Source organism: Malaclemys terrapin, chromosome 1 (assembly GCF_027887155.1).
Source record: "Malaclemys terrapin pileata isolate rMalTer1 chromosome 1, rMalTer1.hap1, whole genome shotgun sequence".
Classification (NCBI taxonomy): domain Eukaryota; kingdom Metazoa; phylum Chordata; order Testudines; family Emydidae; genus Malaclemys; species Malaclemys terrapin.
In genome coordinates, this window is record NC_071505.1 from 291,907,994 (window position 1) to 291,929,687 (window position 21,694).

General features: G+C 46.9%; 1 protein-coding gene across 3 annotated transcripts; it reads left to right on the forward strand.

Annotated features, from left to right (window-relative positions):
- Window positions 1–2,942: 2,942 nt before the first annotated feature.
- On the forward strand, window positions 2,943–21,098 carry LACC1 (laccase domain containing 1). 3 transcript variants are annotated; one of them, XM_054014128.1, is made up of 6 exons: window positions 2,943–3,486; window positions 11,546–12,170; window positions 14,734–14,915; window positions 15,495–15,660; window positions 17,330–17,555; window positions 19,998–21,098. In XM_054014128.1, exons 2-6 carry the CDS (start codon window positions 11,597–11,599, stop codon window positions 20,170–20,172), a joined length of 1,323 nt encoding a protein of 440 aa, XP_053870103.1. In that variant the 5' UTR covers window positions 2,943–3,486; window positions 11,546–11,596; the 3' UTR covers window positions 20,173–21,098. The 3 variants fall into 3 exon arrangements, with proteins under 3 accessions (XP_053870103.1, XP_053870113.1, XP_053870122.1); XM_054014138.1 differs by lacking the exon at window positions 2,943–3,486 and adding an exon at window positions 6,355–6,437; XM_054014147.1 differs by lacking the exon at window positions 2,943–3,486 and adding an exon at window positions 10,264–10,669.
- The last annotated feature ends 596 nt before the right edge of the window (window positions 21,099–21,694 follow it).

Consider the following 21,694-nt stretch of genomic DNA (forward strand, 5'->3'; position numbering starts at 1 on the left):
TAAGGTCATTCTGGCCCCCGCTGCAGGTGCTCTCACCCCCACATCTGCCCGTCTTCTGCCCAGCAATTAATCCTGTCCTCCAGACCCCCATCAGTTCAGTACCCCAGCCCCCATCATCACCATCCCATCAGTTCAATCCCCCTACACTATCGACCCCCACTGCCCTCAGTTTGCCCTCCCAGAACTCACCCAATCTGCTCAGAACCGACCATCAATACAGCCCCTCCACCCATCAGTCCCCACCCTCCTCACTTCAGCCCCCTCAGGAAACCCCCAGGCCAGGGATCGGCAACCTTTGACACGCAGCTCGTCAGGGTAAGCACCCTGGCGGACCGGGCCAGTTTGTTTATCTGGGGGGGGGAGGGCGGGAAGCAGCGGCCAGCACATCCCTCAGCCCGCGCTGCTTCCAGAGCCCCCATTGGCCTGGGACGGCGAACCGCAGCCAGTGGGAGCCGTGATCAGCCGAACCTGCAGATGTGGCAGGTAAACGAACCGGCCTGGCCCGCCAGCGTGCTTACCCTGGTGGGCCATGTGCCAAAGGTTGCCGATCCCTGCCCCAGGCCATAATTCAACTCTCCCAGCCTCATCTCTGTTCCTCTTAGGGTTCTTCACTCTCCCCAGGCCTGGGGGGCTGCGGTAAAGTCTCCTCTCCCACTTCCCCGGCTGACAGTGGGGAGCCCCAGCCACCCAAGGCTTACAGCAATTTTTAAGTAAAATTAAGCGTCACTCATGATCGAACTCTCAAATGTCAGAATTTGGGGGGAATATCCTGACATTTGAGAGTTCTATCGCGAGATCATGAGTAGGGCTTAATTTTACTTAGCGCGTCTCTCGTGATAAATTTGCGAGAGGTGGCGTGTCTGGATGTGCTGGCAAACAAGGAAGGAAATTGGAAGGGAAAACCAAATAAAAGAAGTGTTTGCAAATTACAAAAAGGGTTGTGTAAGAATTAAAACAAAAGGGAGTGCGGGGGTGGGGAAGAGAGGACAAAATAAAGGGAGTAAGCAACTTATCAAGGCAGAAAGATATGAACAGCTACAGGACTCCTCTGCAAGCCCTAATTTAGGGGTGGGGCTGAGATTCCTGGCTGTGCAATCAGGCCCATCAGGAGACATGTGGGGCCCAGTACATCTTGTTCACTGGGGCCCCACCTTCTCCCTTTTCACTCTATTTACACAGATGTGTTGAGCTCAGGGCCATGGTACAATTGTCTCCCTCTCATCTCACCAGCACTGCGCAGTGACCTGTGCCTTAGGAGACTGCTGTAATTTAAGGTACGTCTGCACTTTGAGCTGGACGTGTAAATTCCATCTTAAGGAGACAGATCAGCGGAAGCTCAATCAGAGCTTGCACACTAAAAACGGAAGGGTAGCTGCAGCAGCAGAAGGGGCTAGCCACCCCAGGTATGCACGAGTATCTTGGATGGGATTGTACTCAGGGTGGGTAGCCCCTGCTCCTTTACAGTCTGATTTTAGTACTGTAGCTCAATCAGAGCTAGTGAGGGCATGTTTCCTTAAGCTGGACATTACATTTTCAGCTCAAAGTGTGGCCATACCCTTAGAAAAGTTAGGCCAGGGCTTTCTAAGTTACCCAATGGGCTTCTCCAACCCCCAAAACACCCCAGGCTCAGCTGGGCATACAGGTGTATTAAAACCACCTTAGCTCACCCCCACCTGCTACCCCACCCCATGGGCTGTAAGTTTTGTGCTACATCTCCTAGTCTGCATCCTCACTGTAAAGAGGGCAAGTTACCTGTCTGAATGAAAGCAGCACCTGGGCCCTGGCCTAAACCCCCAGCTGTGCCAGCTAGCCGAGGTTTAAGCACCACTAAACTTGTGAGGGGGGTTTTTTGTGTGGATGGAAGTGGGATTAGGGGCAACATCTGAGTAAGAGCACAAATTAACTCTTCAGTGAAGACATACATAAAGGGACAGCACAGACTCTCACCCTGATTTTCTAGAAACTTGGGTAAAATGTGGGTTTAGGGGAATGTTTTTGTTTCCATTTTCTAACATGAAGGTGTATCCATTTCTAATGTTAAATTTCTTATTAATTAGGCTTTCACATTTCCAGTAATAAGAAAGATGATTTTTTTGCAATGCAAAAAATGGAAAAGGTCATGCTTTTGTCATTGCAACCCTCAAATTGAAGGTTTATATCCCTACAATTTTTATCCTACTCAATTTAACTGATGGTATCATTATCTTATAAATGTGGGGTGTTTTTAAATCATGCTAAGCTCTTTGTTTCCATGTTGCCTTGTGGTAACAAGTCCCTTAGCTTAACTAATTCATTGTGTTAAAATGTAATTTTTTTAAAATCAGTTTTAAAATTTGATGGCATTCATTGTAAATTGCTGAGAACATCAGTTTCATTGGCTTCTCCTTGTTCTTTGGTTATGAATGAGGATAAATAGGACGACCTGATTTTCCTTCCCAACACCATTCATTATTTTATACAATAATACTATGTCCCCTGTTACTCTTCTCCTTTTCAGACTAAAAACAATATTTCAGGTGGTGAAGTAATATCAATTATTGTTAATTATTATTAATATCAATGTCACTATAATATTTTTGGTATTATTTTGTATTCCAGTCTTTTTATTTCTTAACATTTTGTTTGCCTCTTTTGCTGCACTCTCATCAGCTGTCATCATGGTGTTTTCTACTTTTATTGTAGTTTTATTTTCTGTACTTTTCTTCAGGTACCATACACAATCTGATTGTTGGCTGCAAACTGCTGGAAATGGTTTATTCTTGTGGCCATGCTAATGTACCAGTGAAGTTAAAAATTTCTGAAGGGCTCACAGGAATTATTGGCTCCTATGAAAATGAAAAAGCACTTCCTGTTTTTAGTGACGCCTTTAAAAATATTTCACGTGTTTCCGCGCCTCTAAGGCAGATCCTTCCTTATCTCTGTTCCTGTGGCCCCTTCTCTCTTTCGGTAATTTTGAGTTAACTTTCGGTAGCTGTTCTCTTCTTGATTTACTGCCAAACCTCTCTGCAGAACAGGAAGTTATGCTATAACAGAGAGGACTCCTTTATTTTCTATGCTGCCTTTCCCTCCACTCTGTGTATTTATTTTCTTATTTTGGGCTCCAGCCATTTCTGAGGCTATGTGAAGCTGCATATACATGAACTGATCACTCGCAGATGCACATATGATTACAACGAGTTGCCTGCTGCCCAGAACTGGTATGGCAGGGTTAACACTGCTTCCTGGTTTTGTATTATCCTAAGAATTAATCACGTTAGTGCCTTTGAGTACCCTTTGAGATTTCCTGTGTACAGTGACAGTATAAGCTCAGGGCCTCAGGAAGAGAAAAGGCGGGTTTCCCCCACTCACGTCTCACCTGGAAGGGGATTTCCATCTTGCACAAATCTACTGCAGGACTTGCAATTATGCAGATATATAAGGCTCATAACAGTATGTCAGTATTTTGTATGATCTCTCTTGGGAGCTGTAAAAGGATTGTCCATCTCCGTAAGTAAATACTTAAGTCTTTGAGCTTATATTTATTTATGGAAACTGTATATACTTTGTATTTTGTAACTGTAAATGCTAACTTCTGGCTCTTTTACACACATAAATATTCCTAAGTTAAGAGTGTTTTTTGCATTTCGATGGCTTTCCGCTTGTTGATATATAGTGATTTATTAAAAACAACTGAGGAGAGGGGAAAAACAACTGAGGAGAGTTGGCAGTTTTTCAAAGGGACACTATTAAGGGCCCAAAAGCAAGCTATTCCGCTGGTTAGGAAAGATAGAAAATGTGGCAAAAGACCACCTTGGCTTAACCACGAGATCTTGCACGATCTAAAAAATAAAAAGGAGTCATATAAAAAATGGAAACTAGGACAGATTACAAAGGATGAATATAGGCAAACAACACAGGAATGCAGGGGCAAGATTAGAAAGGCAAAGGCACAAAATGAGCTCAAACTAGCTACGGGAATAAAAGGAAACAAGAAGACTTTTTATCAATACATTAGAAGCAAGAGGAAGACCAAAGACAGGGTAGGCCCACTGCTTAGTGAAGAGGGAGAAACAGTAACAGGAAACTTGGAAATGGCAGAGATGCTTAATGACTTCTTTGTTTCGGTCTTCACCGAGAAGTCTGAAGGAATGCCTAACATAGTGAATGCTAATGGGAAGGGGGTAGGTTTAGCGGATAAAATAAAAAAAGAACAAGTTAAAAATCACTTAGAAAAGTTAGATGCCTGCAAGTCACCCGGGCCTGATGAAATGCATCCTAGAATACTCAAGGAGCTAATAGAGGAGGTATCTGAGCCTCTAGCTATTATCTTTGGAAAGTCATGGGAGACGGGAGAGATTCCAGAAGACTGGAAAAGGGCAAATATAGTGCCCATCTATAAAAAGGGAACTAAAAACAACCCAGGTAACTACAGACCAGTTAGTTTAACTTCTGTGCCAGGGAAGATAATGGAGCAAGTAATTAAGGAAATCATCTGCCAACACTTGGAAGGTGGTAAGGTGATAGGGAATAGCCAGCATGGATTTGTGAAGAACAAATCATGTCAAACCAATCTGATAGCTTTCTTTGATAGGATAACGAGCCTTGTGGATAAGGGTGAAGCGGTGGATGTGGTATACCTAGACTTTAGTAAGGCATTTGATACGGTCTCGCATGATATTCTTATCGATAAACTAGGCAAATACAAATTAGATGGGGCTACTATAAGGTGGGTGCATAACTGGCTGGATAATCGTACTCAGAGAGTTGTTATTAATGGTTCCCAATCCTGCTGGAAAGGCGTAACGAGTGGGGTACCGCAGGGGTCTGTTTTGGGACCGGCTCTGTTCAATATCTTCATCAACGACTTAGATATTGGCATAGAAAGTACGCTTATTAAGTTTGCGGATGATACCAAACTGGGAGGGATTGCAACTACTTTGGAGGACAGGGTCATAATTCAAAATGATCTGGACAAATTGGAGAAATGGTCTGAGTTAAACAGGATGAAGTTTAACAAAGACAAATGCAAAGTGCTCCACTTAGGAAGGAAAAATCAATTTCACACATACAGAATGGGAAAAGACTGTCTAGGAAGGAGTACGGCAGAAAGGGATCTAGGGGTTATAGTGGACCACAAGCTAAATATGAGTCAACAGTGTGATGCTGTTGCAAACAAAGCAAACATGATTCTGGGATGCATTAACAGGTGTGTTGTGAGCAAGACACGAGAAGTCATTCTTCCGCTCTACTCTGCTCTGGTTAGGCCTCAGCTGGAGTATTGTGTCCAGTTCTGGGCGCCGCATTTTAAAAAAGATGTGGAGAAACTGGAAAGGGTCCAAAGAAGAGCAACAAGAATGATTAAAGGTCTTGAGAACATGACCTATGAAGGAAGGCTGAAAGAATTGGGTTTGTTTAGTTTGGAAAAGAGAAGACTGAGAGGGGACATGATAGCAGTTTTCAGGTATATAAAAGGGTGTCATAAGGAGGAGGGAGAGAACTTGTTCACCTTAGCCTCTAAGGATAGAACCAGAAACAATGGGTTTAAACTGCAGCAAGGGAGGTCTAGATTGGACATTAGGAAAAAGTTCCTAACTGTCAGGGTGGTTAAACACTGGAACAAATTGCCTAGGGAGGTTGTGGAATCTCCGTCTCTGGAGATATTTAAGGGTAGGTTAGATAAATGTCTACTAGGGATGGTCTAGGCAGTATTTGGTCCTGCCATGCGGGCAGGGGACTGGACTCGATGACCTCTCGAGGTCCCTTCCAGTCCTAGAATCTATGAATCTATGAAAAAAAAAAAAAGTGTTGTGTGGAACTATAAACACCCTCTGTATTTTTTCTGGAGTTGATGCATGTCTTCGCTTAGTAATCTAACATAAGATGTTAAATACTTTCTGGCTTTTTTATCTCTTTTCAAAACTGCACATACCTCTTTACATCTCAAAAAATAAGAGTGATGGATAAGATCCAAAGGAGGTCAATGTGGGGAAAGTGGCAGTCTTTGCTAGTCGAAAACTGGGAATATATTCAGTTTATTTTCATTTTCAGATTTGAGTTTAATTTTTTGGTAAATTTTCATCATGATATTTTTCTATTCTGACCTGGCTTTTTTCCACCACTTGTGTTTTTTCATTTAATGTTTTTTTTCCCTCTCTTCTTTTCCTTTTCCTAGCTGTTCCCACCACTCTTTCCCCTATTTGATCCTCCCCTCCCTTCATTTTATGCTTCCTTTCTTTTCTTTGGATACAGTCTGTGACATGGGTTCTTCTTATTATCCAGCTTTGTGTACTGAGTGTTTCAGAGGGTTTGCAGAAGAGAGTGAATTTGCAGGATTGGTCTTCAAACCTGCATGGATTTACAAACCTTCACTGTTTACTGCAATGATCTGCTCTCTAATAAATCTTTTCTGATGAAGGAATTGGCAGTTGCACATTCTATGGAGCATTAGGATTATCAAGGTAAGATATTTCAAACTTTAACAACCATGATACATTATAGAGAACCTAACATACAGCTTTGCTTGTCACACAATGTGCTGTATAGCAGTACCCAGTGTTTTGTGAATATCTCAAGGAGCAGTCATCAAATTCCACTCTAATGTATTTGCAATAAAAGTAATGCCAGTGCAACACCGTTGATTTCAATGGAGATATACGATGAAAAACTGGCCAAATGCACTAGTGAATCAGCTTTATTATGTGCATTTGTGCACAGCCTCATAATTGCCCTAGTGGATTTCTTTCTGTACACGCACATCTTAATGACTGTGCTGGTAGATATTTCTCCTTCAACAGGCATCCTCCCTCCCTCATTTCACGGGTGGTGTTTTCTTTAGGAAGGAGGGCCGATGTGGGAGTCAGTGACCCCTGCTTGCCCTCCCCCTCTCATCTGTATGAGGTAAGAGGGAGTTGCAGTTTCCTGTCTTGTCCCAGACAGGTTTCCTTTTGTGGGGTATGATGTTGCCTATAATTCAGCTGGGATCTTCTGATAGGCAGACAGGCCAGGCACTCTCCATTGGGAGCAGCAGGGCAAGGAAGGTGCCTCTGCAACTGCCACCTTATGATTGCCACTTGTAACTTTAGCTACGTTCTGAGTTCTCTGGTGACAGCTTTTGGGTCTTTGGCCTTGACCTACCTCACTCAGTTTCATTAGCAAGCAGATTTCCCTACTAGGTATCATCAGTTGTATGTAATAATACTCCTAGGAAGATTGAGAGTCATAAATCCTGTGACAGACACTGTCACCAACTGTCAGGTTTTGATCATGAGTCCTAGCTTATTTCAAGTAGACCAGTCAAGTCCTCTGCGTTTGATAGCACGAATGAAATTGTTTATGTATTCTGTACATAGGGTTACCATTCGTCCGGATTCCCCCGGACATGTCCGGCTTTTTGAGCTAAAGGCTTAGGTAGGGGGTGGGGTTCTGGAGGGCAGTTAGGAGCAGGGGTCCCAGGAGGTGGCAGTCAGGGGTCAAGGAGTGGGGGGGGGGTGTTTGGGAGTTCTGGGGGAGGCTGTCAGGTGGCAGGGGTGGGGAGAGGGATCAGAGCAGTCAGGGGACAGGGAGCAGAGGGGTTTAGATGTGTCGGGAGTTCTGGGGTGGGGGGCTGTCAGGAGGTGGGGAGTGGTTGGATGGGGCGTGGGAGTCCCTGGTGTCTGTCTGGGAGTGGGAATGTGGATAAGGGTTGGGGCACTTAGAAACAAGAGGCAGGGAGGCTTAGGTAGGGGGTGGAGTCCTGGGGGGCACTTAGGTGCAGGGGTCCCAGGAGGGGGCAGTCAGGGGACAAGGAGCGGGGGGAGGGTTGGGAGTTCTGAGGGGGGGAAGTGGGAGGGGCAGGGGAGGGGCTAGGGTGGGGCTCCTCCCTTCCTCTTTTTTGCTTGCTGAAATATGGTAACCCTACTGTACACAAAGAGAAAACAAGCACTTTTAGTCAGGATGACATTAAATTCCATTTGAGGGAAACAACAATAAAGAAGGAACAAACTGGAAGTCCCCGTGAGAGACAGAATGAGTACAGACTGTTTCTCTGTAACACCCTATGATGATTTGGGGAATCTGTCTATATACAATTTATGAATCCTGTTTCAGATTATGAACTCTGTATGTATCTTTACTAGGGTTACCATACGTCCGGATTTTCCCGGACATGTCCGGCTTTTGGGGGCTCAAATCCCCGTCCGGGGGGAAATCCCCAAAAGCCGGGCATGTCCAGGAAAATCGGGAGGCTCGGCCGGGGCCTCTTTGTCCGGGGCCGGGGGCATGGTGCCGGGCCGGGCTGGGCGCGGGGCCGGGGTCCGGGCCGGGAGCCGGGCCCGCGGGGCCAGGAGCCGGGGGCGCGGTGCCGGTCCGGGCCCGCGGAGCCGGGTCGGGGAGCCGGGCCGGGGTCGGGGGGTGCGCCGGGCCGGGAGCCCGGGTCGGGGAGCCGGGGAGTGCGCCGGGGTCGGGGAGCCGGGGAGTGCGCCGGGGTCGGGGAGCCCGGGTCGGGGAGCCGGGGAGTGCGCCGGGCCGGGAGCCGGGGTCGGGGAGCCGGGGAGTGCGCCGGGCCGGGAGCCCGGGTCGGGGAGTGCGCTGGGGTCGGGGAGCCGGGGAGTGCGCCGGGGAGTGCGCCGGGGTCGGGGAGCCGGGGAGTGCGCCGGGGTCGGGGAGCCGGGGCCGGGGAGTGCGCCGGGGTCGGGGAGCCGGGGAGTGCGCCGGGGAGTGCGCCGGGGTCGGGGAGCCGGGGAGTGCACCGGGGAGCCGGGGAGTGCGCCGGGGTCGGGGAGCCCGGGTCGGGGAGCCGGGGAGTGCGCCGGGCCGGGAGCCGGGGTCGGGGAGCCGGGGAGTGCGCCGGGGTCGGGGAGCCCGGGTCGGGGAGCCGGGGAGCGCGCCGGGCCGGGAGCCGGGGTCGGGGAGCCGGGGAGTGCGCCGGGGTCGGGGAGCCAGGGCTGGGGAGTGCGCCGGGGTCGGGGAGCCGGGGAGTGCGCCGGGGTCGGGGAGCCGGAGCCGGGGAGTGCGCCGGGGTCGGGGAGCCGGGGAGTGCGCCGGGGTCGGGGAGCCGGGGGGTGCGCCGGGCCTGCGGGGCTGGGAGCCGGGGGGTGGTCGGTCGGGGCCGGCACCCCAGGGCCCGAGCCGACCCAGGCTGGAGCCGCGGGGGGACCAGCCTGGGCCGCGCCTTCTCCCCCCGCCCCCCTTACCTGCTTCAGGCTTCCCGCGAATTAAATGTTCGCGGGAAGCAGGGGAGGGGGCGGAGACTTTTGGAGGGGGCGGAGTTGGGGGCGGGGCTGGGGGCGGGGGCGGGGCCCCGGGGAGTGTCCTCCATTTGGAGGCACAAAATATGGTAACCCTAATCTTTACCAAACTGCACACTTCATTTTGATTGTAAGGCTAGTCTGTCTTCTCTGTTGTTTTTTTACTTCCATTTTGGGATGAAATTCCAAGAGGTGATGACACAGGGCTAGCAATGGAAGGTTAGTCTTCTATTCAAATGGGAAAAACCTGGAAAAAAGAAGGTAGCAAAACTAAGAAAACCCGGTTCTGCCAGGAAACCTAGTATTCAGGCAACAGATCACCTGGTGGTGGACTTTGAACATCTGACAAGGTCACATGACAGAGGAAACTGCAACTTTATAAAGACTCTCAGTAGCCATTTTAGAAAGAGGGGGAAGAGACCAGAAGCAGAAAGCAGTGCTGTGCAAGAACAGAAAGGTGAGGATCCTGGATACCCTAGAGCAGCTTTAGCAACCTGAGGACACCCATTTTTATTTACATTTTTTTTGCAGACCCCCCCCAAGCTCCCTGCTCAGCCCCAGGTGCTGCCACCCACTCTACCCCTTTCCCCAAGGCCCCACCCTGCCACACCTCTTCTTGCCCCTGCTCCACCTCTTCCTCTCCTCTTCCCCACCCCTTTCTGCCCCTCCTCCGAGTGTGCCTTGTCACATCTCCTCCCCCTCCCTCCCAGCACCTCCTGCACACCTATGAACAGCTGTTCCCCGGTGCGCAGGAGGCACTGGGAGGGAGGGGGAGGAGTTGATCAGCAGGGCCAGCAACCCCAGACATGATTCCGCCCCCTTCCCCAAGCCTGCCCCATCCCCGTTCCTCCCCCTCCCTCCCAGAACCTCCTGCACATTGCTGAACAGCTCTTCCCCGTATACAGGAGGTGCTGGGAAGGAGGGGGAGGTCCTGATCAGTGGTGCCCGCAGCCCCCCTTGAGTACCCTTGCAGACCCACAGGGATCCAGGGACCCCAGTTTGAGAAACATTGCTCTAGAGGTCTCTGACCTAAGCCCTAAGAGTGCTGGAGACAGGGAAGGGTATGTAGATATTTCATTGTTTTATCTGAATATTAGATCTCTTGGGCCACCTAAAGTAAAGAGTCACTGTTTTAGAATCCCTTTTGCAAATTCTGTGCAGTATGTACTTCAACTATCACGTGTTCCTGGAGAGGTCGCTATAAACCAGAGTGTCCACAATGTTGGAGCTCTGGAAATGGGTGTGCTTAAGCAACAGGGATATTTTGGGGCTCAGCACAGGTCTTGGGGATCTCGGGCAGCTGGCCTATGAGGTCCCATTTCCATGAAGCGCTAATAGGAAGAGAGCCTGTGTCTAAGAATTGTGCCAGAGAGGTGAAGGAAAGAGCAGTGTTGGAGCCTACTCAGATCAAAGGAAGGTTCAGAGTACACAAATCCAGCATGGTGGGATCCAAACACAGCAACTTGGTGAGTGTTCAGTAGGGGGAGTTCCACTAGGACTATGACACACCAGCTTTGAAAAAGGTGACAATGAAAACCAGGAATGTTCTTCATTTATCATGTGGATTTGGAGCTAGGTTTCAATGTCCTCCAGAACAGGGATTCTCAACCTTTTTCTTTCTGACCCCCTCCTCCCACCGAACATGCTATAAAAACTCCACGGCCTGCCTGTGTCACAATAACTCGTTTTTTGCATATAAAAGCCAGAGCCGGTGTTAGGGAGTAGCAAGCAGAGCAATTGCCTGGGGTCCCATGCCACAGGGCCCCTGCAAAGCTACATGGCTCAGGTTTCAGCTTCAGCTCCGTATGGCAGGGCTGAGGGTCCTGGGCTTCAGCCCCATGTGGCAGGGCTTCAGCTTTCTGCCCTGGGCCCCAGCAAGTCTAATGCTGGCCCGTCTTGATGGATCTCCTGAAACCTGCTCGTGGTCCCCCGGGGGCCCCGAACCCCTTGTTGAGAGCCACTGTTCCAGAGCATACAGTTAAAAAAGAGGCACCAAGTGCTTCATGGAGCTGTACCTCAAGTTCACCTTAGAAGCTGTATTTGGGAGGAAAGGAGCCCAGGTCATTAAAATGCATTTGTGAAAGCCAGATTATATTGTGGGCCATACTTTTAACATCTCAGATCTGGAGAAAGTCAAAAAGAATGAAGTAGGGGGATTTAAACACAAGCAGAACAATTCCCTTCTGTTTTAGATACCTTTTGCTCTGACCACTGGATGCAATGGAATATATATTTGAAATTACATTACTTTTCAGTATGTTAATTCCTCTAACCACTAAACAACAAATAATAAGTTGTAACTTTGCCTATTTAGACTAACAATGTTCTCTTTTTCTTTGAAGGCATTTTATTCAATATCTGGTACCTTTAGAACTCCTTAAATCAACTGGAAGATGGCAGAAGCAGTATTGATTGATCTGTTCAGTCTACAAATGAACTCACAAAATAATGGCATTCAGAAGTTATTATGTAGCACACTAGAAAGGATTGAAAAAGGCTTCTCTGCCAGTGCTCCATTTGTTTACATAATGTGCTACCAAACTCCAAGAAGCAAAAGGAGCAGTGAACAAGATTCGGTACTTAAAGTAATCAGCAGTTTTCAGACTCTAAAGAAAGGAATTGAGGTTGTGTGCAAGCCAAGTACAGCTGCTGCCTTGTACACCATTAAACAAAAACTAGATGAAAAGGATTTAAGCATCATTAAAATCATTTTACCAGTACAAAGGAAAGCCTTAATGGAAGTGTTTATAGACCACCTATTCACTGCTGTTTACCAGTTTCAGTTTGAGGATTTTGGGATGGATTGTGAAGGAAACAACCTCCAACAAATAGCTGAACCTCAGAGCAACATACAAACACTTCCTGCCCATGAGATGGAACTCATCAGGAGTGAGATTCAGACATACTTGGAAAGTCTGCCAGATCTGAAAGGGAAGCTTACCATTCTAAAATCTTCCTTGATCCCAGGTAAACTGGAAAACAGATTTTGTGGATTTTTTTTAACCCTATTTCATTCAGTTTTCAGTTTACAGATTCTTCTACTTCAGGGGTTAGCAACATGAGGCCCCAGGGGTGAATTTTTCACCCCCAAAATATTTCTCTGCTGCTGTGATATCCCTATAGCCAGCCAGGGGAGAAGTCCCCAGTACAGACATCAGATAAGATAGCCATAGATTGTCCTATGCAGCCCGCCCTTGTAAGTCCAGGCACAGAGGGTATAGAAGGGGCCTAAAGGGGTAGGCCTTTAGCACTCTGGGCATTCTGAGTGGCACTCCTGAATAACTTAGATCAGTCCCAATGGATGCCTAAATCACAGTCCAAAATTGGGAAGCAGTCCAAAATTGGGAAGGAGCAAATGTGGCTTAAAGAATGGCACAACATAGGGTAAGATTCTATGTGTTCGGTGTTAGTGCTGACGCAGAAAACAGAGACACCGTGTCAGCTGATGGGGTCAGTAGCAATCATTCTTATGGGGAAGAAGCAAAAAGCAAACACCACTGAGTGGAGCCATAGAGCACAATGCTCCCCTTAATCTAACAGCTCTCCATCTCAGCACTTGTGAGATCTAAGCAGCCAAATGAGGGCTGTGTCATGCGTTGAAGTTCTGGGTAGGAAGGGGTGGGCAAGGGGTTCCCTGTTTCCTGCTCTGCCAGCACTCACACCTTACATTTAATTAAATCTTTGGATATTGTGTTTTCCTGCACTATTGGAGGGGGGCATCTCACGGTTTAGATAAAAACAAGCTACTTACTTTATATTCCGGCTACTTGGAATGACACTCCCCAAATCAAAGAACTGAATTGTTGGAAGATCTCTATCTGGCTATATCTTGTATCTGTTCGGATGTTCAGATAACAAGTATGGACTGCTGAAACTATCTTCAAAAACACACCCACTACGTGCCTTAGCCAGTCAGAAAATCAGTTATACCTTACAGTAGTGGTTCAAAGACTTGCTACCTCATTTTTCTTTAAGTACATTATTCCCAGCTCGAGAAGAGGGATTTTTCAATTTGAGTTTTCCTGGAATTCTTCCTTCAGGGGCAGGAGATTATAGCACAGCATCCCTTGTGGCAGAGGAGGTAGAGGATGTGGTTGCAGAGAATGCACAGGGAATTCTTTATTCAGGGTGCCTGGTCTCTCACTGTCAGTCAGGTGTACGCACACACACACTTTGTAATTCTCCTTAGCTATCTAGGTCACAGATACACGCATGGTCTTCACCTAAAACTTAGGCCGACCTAGCTATATCACTCACGGGTGCAAAAAATTCACTCCTGTGGGGGAAGTAAGTAAGCCAACCTAAGCCCTGATATTGGCACTGCTAGGTTGATGGAAGAATTCTTCTGTTGATCTAGCTAGCACCTCTTGAGGGGGTGGATTAACTACAACGATGGAAAAACTCCTAGTGTCACCATAGCACATCTGCAGCACCATAGATGTGTCACTGTGGCGTCTGTAGTGTAGACACACCCACAGTCCAGTGGCATAGATAGGAGTGGAAATTTGGGTGGGCCCCAATTTTCAGGTGGACGGGCAATGACAGACAGTGCTAGCTCAGCTTCTTCCCGAACGCTACACCCTCTTCCTAGTCCTGGTGTCCCCAGACATAGGACTTCACCTGGCAAGCTGGGCACGTGCATGGAGCGGCTCAGAAAATGGCCAGGCAGAGCTACCAGAGCATAGCTTTCTGAAGGGCGGGCACATAGCTCCGACCTGGATTTCAGGTGCCCGAGTGATGCTCTGGGTTGCTGTGGCAGCACTATACCCCTGCTCAGATTTGGGTGGACCTGGATGCTAAGTGTGTGGGCCGTGGCCATGCCCCTGCCATAGCCTCTGCTGCAGATTGTCACCACATATGTGCATCTAAATCCTGGATTGGGTGAAGCAATCATGGAATGGATTTTTATTGCAGCACAAGGAATGGGTCTTCCTGCACATATCCACCTAGCAGAAGACTGGTTCTCCCTAAACCTGCAGTTCTTTAGAGATCTCCAGTGGAGGGAAGCGCTATTTGCCCAAAAATCCCTTGCCACTGCCCTGCTGCTCAGCTTCCCCACCATGGCTTCTGTGGTTCCTGGACAGTATTTCACCTGTTGGAGCTGTGTGCCAGGAGCCCCTCCACTGCAGGTGCTCCTAGAAGGAGGAGTTGCTAGAGACTTGGACACCAGTAATTTGCTTGGGTTTACCCTGGAAGTTGGAAGAGGGTAATATTAGATCTAGCAGAGAGCCTGCTGACTCACATCCCGTGACCTGGAGCTCTGTGGAGTCCAGGGGTAATGTGGTCACAGGGAACGTGCCCCTGTCCTGGCTCTTACTCACTCCACACTTTACCCTGGCAAGAGTCACAGTTTTTCTCACTTGCCTGCCAGAAGGAGAAGGGAGCATGGGATCCTTGTTTTTAAATGTCATCATTAAATAAGCATCAGCCATCCAACAATCTGACTGGCTGATACCAATTCCACTTGGCAGAATCTGGTATAATTTTCAGGTTTCCCATTTGTTTCAAACAAATTCTCTCTCTTCACCAGGTCACATCTTCCTACACGGGTTCACCACAAGGACAGGTGGGATCTCTTATATACCAACGCTCAGCTCCTTCAACCTCTTCAGCAGTGCTAAGCGGAGAGATCCAAAGGCTGTAGTTAAAGAAAACCTACGCAGGTTAGCTAATGCTGCAGGTTTTGACCCGGAGACATTTCACCGTGTGAAGGTATGTTATCAGATAGCAGTGCACGCCTATATTAACTAATCAGAGCTTGCTTTGTGTAGCATTGAATGTTTTGGTTTTTTTAACTGTGCATTAGTCTTCTCTTCCTAGCAAGAGGTTATAAGTTGTAGGACAACTTTTTAAGACCGTTATTGTGGCAATTTAACATGATGAAACTGTCATCATAGCTGTCAACATGCTTGGTACTATATAGAGAGGAAGATTCAGTCCCTCTCCCAAGAAGTTTGTTCTAATGGATCATACAGTTAGTTCAGTGACATAATACCATATATGACCAGATAAAGATCCAAAATCAAAGTGGTGCAGATATCTTTTTACTTAAAAAATTCATTTCTTTCTCAGACGGATGGGGTTGCACACCAGAGGTGTGTTTTAAGAAGGGATCCGAAGGCAAAGACAGTGGTTGTTTGTTGAACAAGAAGAGGGATGGAGTACTAAACATAAGTGTTGGCCTGAAGAGTGTGAGAACAAGAGAGCTGGAGAAAGGGCATTCAGCAAAGTATGAATTCATTTTTTTTTCACTGCCTCATAACTGTGCTTCATCTGTCTTTGTACTGACAGGTCAATCATGCCAGTGATGTTTGGATTATGGGAAAGCCCCAGCCTGACAGCTATGATGGAATAGTAACGAATCAGAAAGGTGTTACAATAGCCGCTCTCGGCGCTGACTGCATACCTGTGCTTTTTGCTGATCCTGTCAAAAAAGCATGTGGAGCTGCTCATTCTGGTAAGGGCATTTAGTATTCATTTCACATAATCAAAGTAATATAATACTAGGAGAGTACTGGGAATGGATCCCTTGAATAGTAAACGGGATTAATAATCAAGTAGTAAGGTTGGGTTTAGTGAGAGCCAGTGAGTGAAGGATTCCGGGATGAATCCCTTAACTCTTCCTTTCCAGGCTTCCTAATATAGTTCTTTTTCAAAGATGTAGAACTCTTCTGAAGAGCGTGTAATAGTTAGCTGGATTCCAGTCAAACACACTTGCAACTTTACCTGTTTCTAACAAGGTTTGTGTTTGTGAATTGCCCAGTTTTTGGTGTGAGCATCAAACATTTCAATCAGATTGTGCCAGAGGTCCGTGGATCTAACAGCTCTTAGGAGGCCCATCAGCGTGGAGCTTCCCTCTGCAGGCTTTATACATACAGGAAGGATGTATATGTGTAGGGAGCTACACCGTGTGTGTGTGTGTGTGTGTATGTGTGTGTGTGTGTTATGCGTGGGGGAAGTGAGTGGTGATGGGAACGAAGCGAGGATAAAAGGGAAGCTTTTATCCACGTTGACAATTTTAAGAGGTTGAAGTTTTTATATCTCGAAATGTTAAGTGTTCAAAGTTTAATGTGGATAAGAGTTTGTGCATGCTCTGTCCCTTTCTATGTTCCCCTTTCAGTTACCTGCTCCCCCCTTACCGGACCCCCCAAGCTGCTTCATCCTGTCCATTCTCTGCCAGTCTCCTGTGCCCTCTCCATGCACCCCCTCCATCTGCTTCACCCTCCCATTCCAAGACCAGGTAGCATATCACCCAATCCCCTCTCTCCAATCCGCATACCTTGTATTCTACCATGTCCCTGACCAGTCACATATTCTCTCCCCCATCTCCATCCTTCTGGCGCTCCCCAAATCCATGCCTGAAGTCAGTAGCAGGTCAAATTATTTTGATAAAAATTTAAAAATAGGTTTAAACCTTGCTCTGTATACCCCTAAATACCATTCTGTGGCCCAGACTGCAGCCAAGGGTCACAGAAAAGGAGGGGAGAAAAAGAAACAAAATACCTTTGCCTCTACATTAAGGCACACTCAGTTCTGTGCAAAGCCTGTCTTGAGCTCTGTGTAAGGTACAGGGAGTCAGAGCTAGGTTTTCTTCCTTGTAGTCCAAACAATCCTGGCATGCAGCACAGTTTACACTTGCTTCAGCCAAGTAGCACAGATAAGGAGATTTTTTTTTCCCATATAAAATGTTTTTTCCCTTCTCTTTAAATAATATTTTTCCACAGTGCTGTCATGTGAGATTGTAAAGAAACCTTTACAGTATTTAACCCATGAGATATTGCAGCACAGAGTGAACAGTGAGGTGTAATTTAATGGTGTAAAATCAGGGCTGGCAGCAAGGCATTCCTGAGTTCTAAGCCCACTTGTAATATTGACTTCCTCTGCCCTTGGGCAATTAAAGGTTCCTTTCTTCTTCAGTTTCCCCATCTCTAAAATGGTAATACGGCTACTTCATAAGAATGCTCTGAGGACTGTTAATGTTTGCTAAAAGCTAATTATTCCTCCATGTATTTGGCTTGTAGATCCTTAATAATAATAATAATAATAATTAATAATAATTAATTTTCTTTAACCATTCAATTTAAAAATAAACTTGCAGGATTTTTTCCCCTTATGTTTTTTCCTAGGATGGCAAGGAACTTTGTTAGGAGTTGCTATGGCTACAGTAAATGCTATGATAACAGAATATGGCTGTAATGTTAAGGATATACTTGTGGTGCTGGGCCCATCTGTTGGACCGTGCTGTTTTACACTTCCTCAGGAATCAGCAAAGGAATTTTACAATCTTGATCCAAAATGTGTCAGACAGTTTGAATCTCCAACTCCCTATGTTGATATTAGAAGGGCAACACGGTAAGTCTGATGTGTGTTTTTCTATGCTATAGTTTGTTGTGCTAAGCAGCCTAGGGATGAGGACAAAAGAGTGAATCAGAAGAAATTTAGGTTCTAGTCCCAGTTAGTCACTGATATGGAGTGTGATCCTGCTGGGTAGGAGTTGAGGACCCTCAGAATTTCATGGGAGCATTGCAGTATCAAGCCTTAATGAATGAACCTAGGGACGATATTTGCTCACCTTGTGTACCGCTCAATCCCACTTGAAAAACTGGGTGGGATGGACACAAAAAATATCCCCACTGCCTCCAAGAACACTGTTGAGATGAGTTCCTGTCTGCATCCTGTAAAACTTGCCCATACCGGTATTGCCCTGGCCTCTTCTTTTGTCATTCAGTGTTGCACACATTCTAAAACAATATGCATTTCCTCACCTTTTGGGGGCGAAGCCAGACTTTGAGGCACCTGCTCCCCTCCTTGGTGTAAACTTTGCTTGTGCCAATCAGAAATGAACACAAACAGGTTTTGGGCCCCGTCCCCTATGACACTTCTATGATGTCATAGTTGGTACTTTATGGGCCTGCTGCCATGTGCAGGCAGGGAGAGGAGAAAAAAAAATGAATCCTGTGTACACTCATAACCGAGCCTGATCACCTCGAAGCCTCTCTCTCAGCTCATGTGTTTCAAACAGAGTTTCTACGTTTGCCGGTCGTTATGCATTGGTTTGTATTTGTAAGTATCAGTTATTACTAAATGCTGCATCTTTGTTTATAAATATTGTTAGTAGATATTTTAGTCATTGTGTGTTTTAAGTTTCATTAACTCTATTAGCTAATCAAACGCTGCTCCCTTACCCCTTGTAATTATCCCCAATAAAACTTTAAATTGATTCATTTTAGTTGTTTGTGTGTGTGTCTGCAGTTTGCATCGTGACCCATACTCTCCTTGCATCCCTTACCAATATAGTCTATTGCCACGTGCAGCCTGGTAAATAACAGGCCTGGATTTTCTTTCGCCCCTGCGTGCCCGTGGCAATCCACATGGCGTCACGAACAGGATGCAAGAGAGTTGGGCCATGCCCGTGGCACGCTGCAGACCGCGCAGATGATGAAACTGAACAGTTCCAACATTTGCAGTTTCACCTTTTTACTAGCCAAAATTCGACTGATCCAAAAATAGAATGGATCTGTTCCCTTGGCTCAGGTAAAACTCTAAAAGGCTATACTGTACCATTAACCCTGGCAGATACGGGATGCCTCCTTCGGTGCCACCCGAGCTTTAGGTGTCAGCCAGCCGATTGTTCCCTACAGCCTCAGTGTACAGAGACTGTGAAGAACCTCGGTGCTCCAGATCCCTCTCAGCTTTGGAGAGAGTGTAGCCGCATTGTTAGAAAATCCGGAGGCACCGTTTCCAAATTGATTCCCCCACCTCGGGTAATACCTGCTGATCCAACACACAGATTATTATGCCAGATGATAAAAGAATTAGATTTAATTAAGAAAACCAAAAAATTGCGACCCGATGAATATAAATCTGAGGATGTTTCCACCGTCCTGTTTAGCATGATATGTAAGGCCCTCGATCTGTGCTCTGTCCTCCACGGGGGCACAATGTTTGCAGCTAAACAGGCAGCCCCAGGCTCTCCTAAAGATGATGATGAGGAGAAGACAGAAAAGGTAGAGCCCATCACTACCTCCCCCTCCCCAAGTCCCTCTCAGAAAATTTTGCCACCCCCATATGAAGCTCCTAAAACTCCTGTGTATCCAGCTCTGCCAACAGCCCCAGAATTTACTGAATCTGAAACTGTAGCAGAAGCTTTGCCTATTGCGATAACTAAAACTAAAATAGATGCACAAACAGGCAACACCACGCAGGTTACTGAACTGCGAACACGTACTAAGGCCGAACTTAAAGAGTTTTTAAAGGAAACTCAACGAAAAGCTGATAAGGCACCAATGGTTTGGGTCGGGCGGCTAGCCTTAGAACACGGAGCAGAATTGGTGGACCGTGAGGACGCTGGCATCTTAGCCAAAACGGCCAATTGGGCACGAGGCTTCCCAGGTCATGCTTTATTAAATAATCGCATTTGGCCATGACACCATATACTGAACTTTGCTTTCCTGGATAACAACATTACAAGCAAAGTTTTGTTATGCTTTGCATGTGTTGCCAAAGTATTGAGTTTCCTCTAATAGCAAGTCAGGACAGAACCAACTCTTCTAATTTCAAATGTTGCTATATTTCAGCTATTTTATGCCTTAAGAGTAGCTTCTTTGTTCTATATACGTGTTCAAGCTTAAGTATGTGTCCTAAAGACTGAGCAAACCCACTTACTTTAATCTAAAGAAAAAATGGTATTAACACAGTTTGTCTTGCACTATTGCAATAGCAGTAACACACTGCCTTGAGGAACGTGCCATTTGATAAAATGTTCCATCTTTTCTTTTTCTTCCTTTCTTTAAGAATTCTTCTAGAGACTGGAGGGATTCTGCCTCAGAACATACAGGATGATTCTGTCACTGACCACAACCAAAGTCTCACTTTCTGCACAGCATGCCACCCTGATACATTTTACTCTCACGTTCGCGATGGCACTAACTTTGGCACACAGATTGGCTTCATATCGATCAGAGACTGAGGTAGCATCTCTTATCCTTGGGTAGTAACAGGGCAATAACTGTTAGCATTGCCTGACATCTTACTCTCCTGATAGTAGGCCTCTCCTCTTTCCTTCACCTGATAAGTTCTGAGGAAGAAGTGGACTCATCATAGGGATTTGTACCTGTGGGGATGCCTTGTTCCCCTGTGGGAGGCGAGACCAGCAGCCGGATGAAAGAGCCAGAGACAAGGTTGCATGGGGAAGTTCTCATGGAAAGTGGAGATCTGTGGGAACTAGAATATCTGTGCACAACACCCCCAAACCTTTCTGAATTATACCAGCAACATGGCTCCATTGTCTGACTTCCATTTTCTACCTCCCCTATTCCCAGACCTCTGTAGTGTGGGAAAGCCCTGAAGAGAGTTACTGCTTCTCTCAGAGCAGCAGTAACATTCAGTGCAAGCTGCAACATCGATTGTGCTGCCCTGAAAGCAGAGCATGCTGTGCAGAGCTGCTATTTCCTCGACTCCTCTCCGTCCCGGGTCATGTTCCTACCAACTTCATGAAGCTGGGCTTCTGCACTGAAGCCCCCGGTATCTACACAATGGGGAGATATTTTCAAATCCTTCTTTCCTCTCTATGTGCCCACTCCTCCACACTTTCTGCTCACACTGATTTCCCAATGCACTAAGCAGCCAAGAACTTCGTTCTACTTAGTAATCGGACAGCTGGCAGGCACCAAGAAGTCAGTAAAAAGGAGTGCAAGCTCTAGCTGTGGGCATGCCATTTTAAGAGACACAGAATCAGAGGAGAGGGACATATTGGAGAGGGGATGTTTCTTTTCTATTTTGTATATTTCTTGGCTCTCAGCTTCCCCCGCTTGTATGCTGGGTGGTCTGAAATGTTTAAGCTCATTATGAAAGTTGCAAAGGGATCATTTGAAATACATAACCAAAGTTTCATGATTTCGTTTCTGTTTATTTTTTCCCAGTGGATTTTAATTTAAGCTGACTAATGTTCCTAAGCTATCTTCACTGGACACCAAGTCCTTTCTTAGTGAACAAGGTCTGAACAATCAGTGAAATTGCAAATTTATACAATTCAAAGTAAGCTTGATGGCTCCTCTCAGCATCTTGGTCTCACTATATCTCATACAGTTTGACCAGCAGGAATCCCGAGCTTCCATACATTCATCTAAAATCTCCGTTAACTTTCTTTCCCCAGTTAGGCCTTTACAGTTCAAGCGAGGTTCAAAGCTGGAGAAGGTCAAGTGAGAACTCCTCTTGTGCATAGGCGGCGGGCTATATTCTTTTGTGGTGCCCAAGCTCCAGCAATATTTGGAGCTGGGTCTCTCCCCCAGCCCTGCCTGGAGTGGGCCCCGGCCCCCGCGGCTCTCCCCCCCTGCCCCACCGTATCGCTGCCTGGAGCGGGTCCCGGCCTCCCCCCTCCCCCCGCGGGTCTCTCCCTACCGCCCCGCGTCCCTGCCCAAAAGAAAGCAGCATGCACCTCTCCCATGCCTGCTTGTGCTGCCGGAGTAGCACATTCCTAGGCGGAGCCCTGT

Bases quoted from the DNA above. Each gene is read 5' to 3' on its own strand.
- LACC1 (XM_054014128.1), top strand. From the start codon at position 11,597: ATGGCAGAAGCAGTATTGATTGATCTGTTCAGTCTACAAATGAACTCA. The intron at 14,916-15,494 runs GTATGTTATCAG...TTGTACTGACAG, and splicing joins AGACATTTCACCGTGTGAAG to GTCAATCATGCCAGTGATGT. The intron at 17,556-19,997 runs GTAAGTCTGATG...CCTTTCTTTAAG, and splicing joins GATATTAGAAGGGCAACACG to AATTCTTCTAGAGACTGGAG.